This window comes from Pyrgilauda ruficollis, unplaced genomic scaffold (assembly GCF_017590135.1).
Source record: "Pyrgilauda ruficollis isolate IOZ18807 unplaced genomic scaffold, ASM1759013v1 scaffold10, whole genome shotgun sequence".
NCBI classification, from domain to species: domain Eukaryota; kingdom Metazoa; phylum Chordata; class Aves; order Passeriformes; family Passeridae; genus Pyrgilauda; species Pyrgilauda ruficollis.
The window spans coordinates 12,636,390-12,648,394 of NW_024508101.1; the positions used below are offsets into that span (position 1 = coordinate 12,636,390).

Below are 12,005 nucleotides of genomic sequence, written 5' to 3' on the forward strand. Positions count from 1 at the left end.
AGCAGAATTTCACCCATGTGCAGAATTATCCATGTCTGGGAAAAAGATTACTTTCAGAATGCTTTCCAGGAAAAGAAAACCAGATGAGGAATAGTTCTTTATTTATTTATTTACTTTTAGAATTTTCTTAAAGGGCAGATTTATAAGGCTCCATGTTAATGTCAGCTGTCAGAGATTGGGGAATGAATTTTCATACTCAGGTTTCATTCCTATGACTAGTAAATCAGATTTCATGTAGCCTCTCCTCCTGTGTTAATTTATTTATACCCTGATTTTTTAGCAGTAATATTTGTTTATACATGAATATGCATATGCATGAATATATATGTATCCATATATGTCCTATTTATATATAGACTAAAAAGAATAAACTCAAAATGTATCAACTATATACACAAAAAAGAATGTTATGAATGATTAAATAGTATTTTTTTTTAAAAAATGATTTTTTCTTCCATATTTTCTGTAGCACATTAGGAAAATAATTTCCATCATTGTTTGTATATTTATACTTAAGGATAACCTTTGTTGAAAGGGTTGAAATCCTAGAAGATTCAATCCTAGAAGTATTTCAAAGACACACTTTCAAGTCCAGAAAGTTTTAACAGAAGTCTTTTGAACATAATCAATTGAAAAAGCAGGAATTCTGGTGATGGAACAAAATCCAAAGCTTGCAACCTCATTGGTAACCTAGGATTTAGAACTGAATTGTACCCTCCCATTCCCAGACAGGATAGCAAGCTTGAACAAATTGTAGAAATCCATTTATGTCTAAAGTAAAAATATATTCTGATTATTCCCCGTTGTATTTGCTATAAAAGATTATTTCTCTGGTGTAGAAAAAAGCCTTTTCAGTTTTAGAGAACCACTGTGCATCCATTTTGTTTATGAATTTGGCTAAATTAGGCTAAAGCAGTACCTTTTTTTTTTTTTTTAATAAGACTACTAATCTTTAAACAACAAATACACATAATTTGTAATTTAGCTGAATCTTAGGAGGGCTTTCCATGCTGTACCATATTCAGGTGTTTAAAGTGGCACATGCTTCAGTCCAAGAGTGGTAGAAGTGGTGGAATATTGGCTAACAGAGGAGCAGTGGGGATAGCAGGGAGAGAAAAGCCCAGGTTTGCAAATATGTTGGTGAAACATCTCAAGACCTGATACTGCAATGAGGCTTATTTCATATTGCCTTTGCTCAGCTTGCCAGAATTTGGAGGCACACACCTGAGATTGGAGCCCTTGGTGATGATCCTGAATTCTGAAGTGAGAAAAATGGATCAGCTAGGGTAGTGCAAAATGCAGGATTATGCCCCTCTGGACAAAAACCCAGAACTTTTTAGTATAAAGGTTTAGGTAAAGGTTATAATAGTGTATTAGAGGATTGCTGCTGTTAGTCACCAATAAAATGTGGATGTAGAAAATCTGATACTAAAATGTATCAGGAGAGAGGTTTGTTACAGAAATTGGGGAATATTTTTATCTGCTCTCTGAGATCTCGTCTGAAATGCAGTCATCCCTCTTCAAGACAGATGAATTCCAGATAGACAGCAGAGAAGAAGAGGAAGGTTAGGGGAATGATCAGGAAAATAAAAGATCCTTCTTATGATGCTAAAAAGGCTCAAATCTGTCATTGCCTTATGGTTTTGTTTGCAGGAATCATTGCAGCCAATTAATTTTTCTTATCACTGTTGTGAATTGGTGACATTCTTCTTTCTTTCAGCTATGATATACTGAATAAGGAACAGTAATTTCCAGTTCAAGGACGAACTAGTTTTTAAATAACTTTGATTGTTTACATGAGGTAAATTCACTAGACTCTAAAATACTTTAAAAAAAATTCTTGTTTTTACCGAGGTAGAATTGTCAGTTTGTGCTCAGCATCTTGTAGCTTAAATGTTATATGACAATTTAGTATTACTTAGATGTCATACTCCGGTGTTTCAAAAATTTGAGTTTGTTTTTTGCACAAAAATATGTTGAGGTTTCTTTCTCCTGTGCCCTTAAAAAATGCAATCTGTTTGTCTTTACATTAGAATTTTGTTCATGCTTTTCTCACATTTGCTTTTTTGAAGAAATAAGATGAAGGAAAGGTTTCATTCTGAAAGAAATTATTTGAAATGTCCAATTTAAATTTTTTTTTTCTCAGCTGAACTTTTGCTTCGAGCTTTTGCATATGGGAAACTTTTCACAGTAGGAATACACAGTAGGAAACTTTTCACCTGAGTAGGAATACACTGCACTTTCTAGAGGCATTGATGAGATTTTTTGCATAATCTTTATAATAATTCTAACAGAAGTTGGTCTGCTCCGTAGATGCTGCACATCATATTGCAGGTACCCTTCCAACCTACTATTATAAATTATAATAGCAGTTCTTTATTGTTTATCAGGAATCTTGAAAATATGTCACAAGTTTCAGTGGGACAACTGTCATTATGGGACTGTGGATGTTTCCTTGGGAATTTTTGGAAGAAATCTTGCTCCTAAAGATCTTCCCAGAAATTGCTCATGTTTCCTGCTGTCCTGGCTCTACACTTCATCAATTGTTTACTTTTTTGTGCCTTTGTGGCATGATGTTCCTCTGACTTCTTGCATAAAAACACTTTTCAAATGTGTTAACGAAATGTTGTTTTCTTGCAGCTAAATAGATTCCTCACTTCCCCACTGATTGTTTCTGTTTCTTCATTGTGATATAAAATAATAGTTTTGTTTCTCCAGCATATTTTTCCTTTTAGCAGATAGTACATTGAATCAAGTAAATAAAAAGAGCCTCTGCAGGATTTAAAGGGTCTTGGAAATGAGTTGAGAGAGCTGTGGAGGGGAGACTTTGTTGTGAAGAGCCAGAGCTGGCCTGTGCTCAGCTCAGCTGAGGACACTCCATTCATTTAGTCCCCATGTCTTGGCTGTCACTCTTGGTTCTTGGAGGTTGCGTGGCTCTTTCTCTGAAAGTAGTTTTTGGGAGTTATTTCACTGCTGATTCTTTTCCTGAAAGCATCCCTTACGTATCTGACAGTGTAAGACCATTTCTGTGATAGGGATTGTTTTCATATCTGGCTTCACATGGCTTGTTTAGTGTCAAGGCTGTGAGGAAAGCAGCACTTATCAGTTTTGCTTTATCTTGCTCATTCAGATGCTATTCTGTCCTGAGGAACTTAGTCCCAGATGGAATATAATTGTGGTAAACTAGTAAAGCTATAGCTTCCAGATGAATAATAAATAAATGTAAGATCAGATCTTGTCATGTCTCTGACTTTCTGCTAGATGATCTGGCAGACTGGCTTCAGTAAAAATATTTGGCAAGGTAATCTCTGTTAGAAAGTTAGGCAGCCTGCAACTGAAACTTGTCTGATTTCATTTCTGCATAAGTTTTTATTTTTAATTTGCCATTTAACCTCTATTGATATCATTGTTTTCATGAAAAGAATTAAATTGTTATTTTTATTTCCTTAGTTCCAATCTCAAGCACTGTTTTGCAGTATTGTTTGGGTCTCATTACTTGCCTTAAACTGCTCAAACATTTAAAATATGAGGTGAAGGTCTGTGGTTCCTGTGATTATTGAAGTTCTTTAGAGTAAAATGTCTTCTCCAGTTCTACCTAAAATACTTAAAAAATGTTACTGCAAAGGTGAGATAAGTAAGGAGTTACCAGTTTGGAACCTGAAACAGTCCTTTCAGTCTTTTGACAGGAGCCTCTCATGATCTAAAAAGCCTTTCCTTGTCTGGAATTCTTATCACAAGCCAGCACAATCTCTGGAAACTAGTTTGGAATTCTATTTCCAGCATAAAGAAGGGAATATTTTTGCAGTGTCTAGGATAGCCAGAATAGTTACACTTTTGTTTCAGTGGGAGCACAGTCTACTTTTTGGTTGAGGTGCTTCGTATTAAAAAACTATCAAGCCTTGCTATTTTAATAAATAAATTAATAGATGTGATACATTATTTCACAAAGCAATTTCTCAAAGGGCTCAGAATATCCCTGAATTTCATCTTGCTCCCATGTGCAGGGGAAATAAGCAGGAGGGCTGCCTTGCCTTGCATGGCTCAAAAGCCAGAGCCAGTGGGAAAGGTCTGAGTTCTAGAAGGGCCCAGAGGACGGAAGGTTTGGCTTGAGGACATGTCATGGAGGGAAGCAGACCTGCAACTCTTCCTTGTACTCAAGATCCTTATCAAACCTGTTCTGATCTGAAAAATCAAAGCTGATTTTTCCTGTTCAGGAGATTATGGAGCCTGGCCTGTTAACAGAGAGAGGACTTCACTCTCAGCTTTGTACTTGGAAACTTCTAGAGGTGAATTTTTAATTGGAAGGATTACAAGTACTTGAAGCTTATTCCCTCTTGTGAAAAATGCAGCAGTTTTCAAAGAAAAGGCTGTAACCTGGTTTCTGGAAGAATGTGAGGAGGAGAGATACAAGAGTCAAAATGCCATATTTCATGGAGAAAATGCTGTGTTGTGTTTAAAATAAGCAATACGTGTTTAGTGTATTATTTTAGCCTTTCTTCTCTGTTTGCCATGTTCTTATGAATAAATGAAAATAATGCCCAAGCTGTGTTATGTCACTCTGGGAGCTGGCTATAGATTCTGGAAGATAAGTTTTTAGTCAAGCTGATTCCAGCTGGACCTGCTGCTGTAGGAATGTCTGATAGTCCAGTAGGTGACACAACCAGGTGCTCCAGTTTCAGAACAGGGTGAATCATGAGATTCTCCTCTGTGAGATGTGTGACTCAAAAGATGTGAAATGAGAGAGAGGTCGAGGACATGGCTCATCCCTAGAAGCCATAGCACAGGCTCTCTAACTCAGCTGGAGAGAGGTTTTACCTACAGGCACCTCCTTTATTCTGAGTAGGTCACAAACATAAATATGCTTTTTGAAAATCACACATTCATTGCTGTGTCAACTGTTTTTTAATGACTGAATCCTACTAGTAAAAAAAGTTAAACAGAAAAACAGTTCATGTAAATGTAAAAACTCTACCATATTTAAAATTACTAGATATTTACTGATGATTCTTTCATGGAATTCTACCCATTTTTTTTCATGAAGCAGTTAAACACATTGGCTTGACTTTAAAAAAAGAGCACCGTGGCCTTCTAATTAACTTTCTATTAACCTGTAACAATACAAAAAAATTTGAATGTTACTGAAGACAGAAATTTCACAAGTTAAAAGCTTCCAAGATTGGTAGTTTTGCAAATTGGTTTCAAGTATTTTGAATTTATAACTATCATTATGTTGCTAAATAACATTGAATCTGGAATGACTTCCTTTTGCAGTAATTTAAAAGTATTATGATAGCTATAGGTTTATAGTGAGCATAAAAATCAGTGAGGTAAATTCAATGAGGTAAGGTTAGTGCTGGAAATTTTATTAACAAAAACTGTAAGTATTAGCACATGAGTTACAGTTCCCATGTGTTTTCCAAAGTTTGCTGGAACTAAACTGAATATTAAATTCTGAAGTTTGGACTAGTTGCTGTAAAGCACTTAATTTTAGTGGTAAGAATACGCATGATAAAAATTAGAATAAACCAGCTGGTGGGCAGTTGGCTGCATTGATGAGGTACATGGATCAGAATTCCTTGTGGCATACGATGTTCCAAAAGGACAATCTTCCTACATCCTGAAGGAACAATTAATATGTTGTTTGCAATCTGGTTCAGCTGAAAACTTTTCTGGTGTAGTTTGACCCATCAGTTTGCCAATTTTCTCTTTTAAAGAGCCGCATAATGTAGATAGGTGAATAAGAAGAATGTAAGAAAAATAAAGATTTATTAGTAGAGCTGCCAAAGCTGTTGATGGTGGAGGCTGGGAAGGTTATGAAAATTGTTGGTGTCATCTTCAAGGATTGAGTAAAGTGATTTTAAGGTGTTCCAGCACTGAGGGCTTCTCCTGCCCTAGTACTGAAGGATGAAGGAGCTCGTGACAGAGATTCTGTCAGGGCAATGGCACAAGTTTGTTCTCCTGATGGCAGCAGCCAACACTGGCCTGTGTTTGCAAAACATCTCCTGCTGCTCACTGTCTGTTCCCCTGGACTGCAAAGTCCTCCCCTTGGGTCAGTACTTAAATACTGAAGTTGTAGAAATAAAACAGTAAACGAGATTATGCTTTAAAGAATATAAAGCCTATAAACTATCAGCTGAATTAAAATGTGGACTAGAGCAACTTAGAGCAGTAGAGGGCTGAGAATATTGTTTGAGATAATGCCTGGAAGTGGAATTTTCTTCCGTGAAGTGAAAAAGCTAGCAAGCTCACTAGAGTTTCAATTTGGGACAGAGTGTAAAGGATATCAACTGTACAAAATTCAGGTGTTTGCAGCTTCAAAATGTTCTGCCTTTTCTGCCTTGAATTTTACATACATCAGATGCTTTTGATAGAAATGAATATATGGCTTGCCATGTACAGCTATTGCTTTGAAAAAGATAGTCTTTATCACATCAGACTAAAATATGAGGAACAAATATGTTGAAGAGGTAGTTTTCATTATATTTTCTTATTTTAGAATAGGGCTTTTTTTGGCTTTTTTAAAATGGCTCTGGAGAGTACAATTGGGACACATGATATCCTTTCTATACTTGTAGTTCAGTTCTCATATTTGCAAAAGGACCCATGTGAGAGTATGCTGTCTGTACTAATAATTCAGTAGTTCTATATGGAAAATTGGAGTGACAGCTCTTTTATTCTTGGTTTAAATTGGTTTTCATAGTAACAGCTTAGAACTTCTCCAAGATATATGTGGACGCATAAACACAGGCACTAAGATTTTTAACAGAAATTAGGATTTTTTAAAATTAACTGAAGATTTTCCTCAAAAGATGCCTGCATAATATAGTAAAAGAGCAAATAACAGCCAGAAAATTTCTACAGGGCTGTGGAGCCTGTAGTGATGATGAGGAAGGGGAGAATGATGGTGCAGAAAGGGAGGAGAGGACTCTTGAGCACAGTGGTGAATACTGGCTGCGGTGTGTGCAGGAACAGGGCTGGCTCAGGAGGGCATTAACACTGGCTTACAGTTTTTTCTCATTACCCCTGCTGTGGTACTACAGCACACTTAGGACTTCAGCAGGACCTTCAGGTTTAGTTTAAAAAAATACAGTCAAACATTTGCTTTAAATGTATCTATTTATGATGGTAAAGTAAATAATTCTTAACAGTGAAACACAGTAGTGCTGCTTCATGTTTTACTTCCCCCTGGAGCTCCTTAGCACTAAACCATTTCCATAAATGACATATGTAATATGGCATCTAAGTTAAACAGTTAACTGTAAGGAACTTCAAGGAGTAGACATCACTTCTGAAGCTGGTCATGAGTGGCAGGTGGTGACATGAATATTAATAAAGTTTGAATTTGGCAATTTTTGCCACTTACATGAACTCTTTTTTTTCCAAAAGTATAACCCAATTCTAAAGTTTTTACAGTGTGTTGTATATTTCCAGAGTAAGTGACAGAGTTTATTGTATTAAATAGTAGAAATAAGTAGCAGCTGAGGAAAAAGAAGTTAGACAAAATTAAAAAGCAATTTACTTGGAGAGGGGTCTTTGAAATACTTAATGTGCTAGCTATCAGATCTGTTTTTTCTTTATTTTTCTTGAAAATTATGGTGTTCTTCAGACTGCCAAGTTTTACTAGTAAATATACTGCAAGAGCTTGGAAGAAATAAGTGAAGGACTCTTAAAATTAGATAGTGTTGAGTGAAAAGCCAAAGAGAGAGGTTTTGTGTAAGAGAAATCCTTATCCTTTCAAATATATATATATATATATCTGTTGCTGTCAAATGACCCGAATTTAATTTCCTTTCAAATTATATTTAAAATGCCTTAGATGGAAAAGAGGTAGTAACAAAATGGCAGACATTCCTCATGGTGTGCTGGCATGCTCCATCTAGAATACTTCATTGTTGTGTTATTTTTGGGAGATGAGGTTTCACCACAGTACCATTTGCAGGGAAGAGACAAGTTCTTACACTGGCAAATTGACCCTGGCCAAAAATGAAGCAGTATATTTTGCTTCTGGTCCACAAGATGAGGACCTGATTTAACAGCATTTTGGTTTTCTGCCATCTGGAGGTTCTTACTTATGAGATGATGTCATCCATGCTTAGTGCTGAACAGATAGTGAAAGGTCGCCTGCAGTTCAGGCTGAGGTAGTTTTGTTTCCTCTTGTGAGAAATGTAAAAGTCTTGGTTCGTGGTTTCTACAGGCAGAATGATGACTTTAGGGAAGGAGAAAATGGCTGGCATAACTGATGTTCTCCTAAACCTCCACATTGCACTCCTGTGAATAGAAAATCAATCTGCAGACCCAAGACCACACGCAGAATGAGCTGTGTATTCCCTCTCCTAGGCTGGCACTGGTCAGGGCTCTGCCTCCACTTTCAGAATGGCTCCTTGCTGTGAATGTTACTTTGGGGATGATATTCTATCAAAATACTTCATTGTGCAGGGGGATTTTTGTATTAAAGTGCTCTGCTGTATCAGTCTCAAGATGAGGAATATAAGAAACTAGATATGTATTCAGCAGATTTTTTTCTGCCACTCAAGGCTGTGGTGGATAATACTGTGCTCTTTCCTTCCCAACTCTTGCACTGTCCTTGTGTGAATTTGGGTTGATAGGATTGAGGCTCTTTGGCTGTTTCTCAGTGCAACAGAAGCTGCACTTTGGTTATGCTTTAAAGACTCTATTTGAAGCTACAGCAGGATTTGAGTCTGAGAAGCTGGAGTGGGCAGGAGCTCTGCTCCAGTTCCCCTCACAGGCTGTCACTGGGCATTCAGAGCCGTTTGCTCATCCTCTCCACCCTCCTTGTGCTCCCAGATTTTATTACCTAAAATGCCCCCATTCCTCAGTTGAATCTAGAGAGCCATGCTGACAAGGTGTGTGGGAAGAAATTTGTGAAGAAGAGTGAGAATTGTCTCCTCAGCCCTTGGGGCGGGGACTGGATGGGCAGAGCAGAAAAGATTATTGACCCTGGCTGGTTCAGCCAAGCAGGACAAGCTGCAGCTGACCTGTGGAAGCCGCTGTGTTATCCCAGCCACGGTGGGATGGTGTCACAGCTTTGTTTGTCTGGGATCCAATCACCTGCAGCTCCCTTGACTTCAAGCTTTAGGCTTCTGCCTGGTGGCAGCTGGGAAATGAGCCTGGCAGTGGCTGATAGGGAGAGCTGCTTTTGGAGAGCTGCTCCAAGGTCCTGAGGAGCTCCTCAGCTGCAGCTGGAAGGCCCAACAGATTTCTGTGATTTGACTTCAGGGATTGCTTTCAGCTGTGAAGCAAAGAAGTGATTAAGTATAAAGAAGATGCGGTAATGAGATTCAGATGAGGTCTTTTATGTTTATAAAAAGTGGTCTGAAAGCTTGCTGCTACTATTATTTCTTGTTTTCTAATTGAAAAAGTCATCTTTGAATCCCTTACTGCTTGCTGCTTACAAAGTGAGAGATCCCGTTACTGTAATATTGTAAAAGAAGTCTTAAAAATAAAATAAATCTAGTGGAATATAAATCTTTTTTCCAGTGTATAGAAAGGCAATGAGCCATTTTAAAAGCAGGAAGAACATGCATTTTGAGATCCAATAGATCATCTAAATTGGTCCCAAACCAAGTTTTAAAGTGGCATTGAAAGTACTTTTGCTTTAAATAAATTTAGTGTTACAAAACTCAGAATATATATAAATATAGATTTGATGATTGTTTTGCAATTTGATAGTATTCTGATTAACTAGAGAACAAATTGCTTAATAGAGGAGACCCTTTCTGACTGTTCCATGTACAGAACTTAAAAATGCTAAGCCTCCATTTATGCCCTTTCAGTTTCTTCCATCTAGCTTTTTATTATGAATTAACCGTATGCATTTCTAGGAAATAGAAACTTTAAACTCTTGTTCTTTATTTCTAAAATTTGTATGTTTGAAATTTTGGTTAGTGAATCTAATATTTCTCACTTGCCTGACTGCCTGCAGTTCTCTTGTAGATGGAGAATTGTTCTAAATTGCCACATCATACATTTTCAATCCAAACCTTGACTTCTCAGTGGTGAGTCTTGCAGCCAAAGAAAGCCTGTGAGTCCACTTAATGTGAACACCTCATGGTTCACAGGTGCAGAAAAAAACCTCTGTTCAAGGAAATCTGTCTCTGTAACAAGGAATGATTGCACTCCCTTTATCTTAGTTCTCTACTTTCCATGATTTTTGTTAGCACTGACTGAATTTTGTGGGTATATATTGTCTTGCATGATTATATTTACAAATAAGCTTTCAATAATATGAAAATCACAGTGAAACAAAAAGTCTTGGTTTTTAAAAACTTCATATATGATGAAATCTATTCTTTTCTCCCAAATATTCCCCCCCCACCCCCGTATTTTATGCTGAGAGCTGCTCAGCAATTCATTTGTAGCTGCTTTTCGGAACCAGAATATGTAAACAGTGGAAGTGTTGCTGAAGGCACCAATACCTATCCAGTGTGATTCTTGTAGTAATGATGGTCAAAACCAAGCATAATCTCTTTCTTTAATGAGTTGAGATCTCTGCTATTTTATTACTGTTTGAATTGCATTAAGAGAATAACAAATCTGCATGCTTGAATTTCTTGCACAGCAAGAAATTAAAAATCAAGGGTGCTTACACATTCTGGGCTGTTGGAATTCTTTTGTGTTGTAGGCACACAGTTTGTGGTAAATGGGAGTGGGGCTGGCCCAGCCCCATCCCCAGTGGCACAGCTGTGAGCAGCAGGTGAGCAGCACTGACAGCAATGAGCCATGGAGTGCCCGGGGCACTGAGCAACCTCCAAAGGGAGCAGAGGCACACAGGTGCAGGGCATGTGGGATGAAGAGTAGAAAAGGTGGTGCTGTAGAGCAAGAAGGAGCTGCAGATGCTTGAAGCCTTTTTGGTGTAGGTTGCGCCTCCACTGTCTTGCTGACACTTTTGAGTTTTGTTTTTTCTTCTTTGTAGTATTGTTTTTTTTTAAAAAAGCAACCCACCAGTGATATATGCAGAATGTTTTGCTTAGGAAAATCCTTGATTATTCCTTGTTTTGTTTGATGGGGATTTGTGATTACTGCAGAGAAGTAGTCAGACTCATTTGGTAAGAGGCTATTGAAATAAATGCTGTAGAAAAGTGTAACGAGTAAAACAGTGTCTTAGAGTTCAGTTTGGAAAATTACATTGAAGAGAAATAAAACATTTCTTAAGTGTGAATAAAAGAGTATTAGAAAAAATATGCTAATGATCTCTACTGAACCCTAAATGTGCTTGATTTACTTACTGTAGGTTGATGCCTTGCGGTTACGGTTAGAAGAAAAAGAAACCTTTCTGAATAAAAAAACAAAACAACTTCAAGACCTCACAGAAGAGAAGGGAACCCTTGCTGGAGAAATTCGAGATATGAAAGACATGTTGGAAGTAAAAGAAAGGAAAATTAATGTCCTTCAGAAAAAGGTAAGATCACTGATGAAAGGATATGTTGTACAACTTTTGAGGCACATTTAAAGGAAATACTCCTGTTTCTTATAGTGTATTACTATATTAAAAAAGATGCAGAGAGTCTGTAATAGTAAAATATTCTAATATAAAATGTCTTGCTTTTATCTGTGGGTACATTTTTTATAGTATTATATATATATTATATCAGAAAAATATTAGATGCTGCAGTTGTCACAAAATTATTTGTGTTAAAGGAAAGTACTAAAAAATCCTGATGAAACTTCTTATCCCTCAACATAAGGGGTTCCAGTATCCTTATGAACACTGATTACTACTCTTTCCAAATAATGTAAATAAGATGTGTGGGCCTGCTAAAGGATTGGGATACTGTGTTTTTAGCCTGAAGGACTTTCTTTTCTGGGTGGAGAGGAGGGGAGTGGAGAGGGAACCTAAATTAAGTCAGTTGTCTGCTTTCCTTGTGGTCTAAAGACATTAAGAAGGGAGACTCCTTCCAAACAGCCAAATTATATTATTTCTAATTTTCCACAAATTTAACTAACTGCATTTGCTCTCTTTGGAAGTTGGATTCAGTCATTACAGT

General features: G+C 37.1%; 1 protein-coding gene across 1 annotated transcript in view; it reads left to right on the plus strand.

Moving 5' to 3' along the window:
* The window catches only part of ERC2 (ELKS/RAB6-interacting/CAST family member 2), a 283,564-nt gene that overhangs the window by 101,020 nt on the left and 170,539 nt on the right, over window positions 1-12,005 (plus strand). Inside the window, exon 7 of the mRNA XM_041462495.1 lies at window positions 11,252-11,419. Within this exon, the coding sequence (XP_041318429.1) occupies window positions 11,252-11,419 (168 nt within the window). The remainder of the gene's footprint in view (window positions 1-11,251; window positions 11,420-12,005) is intronic.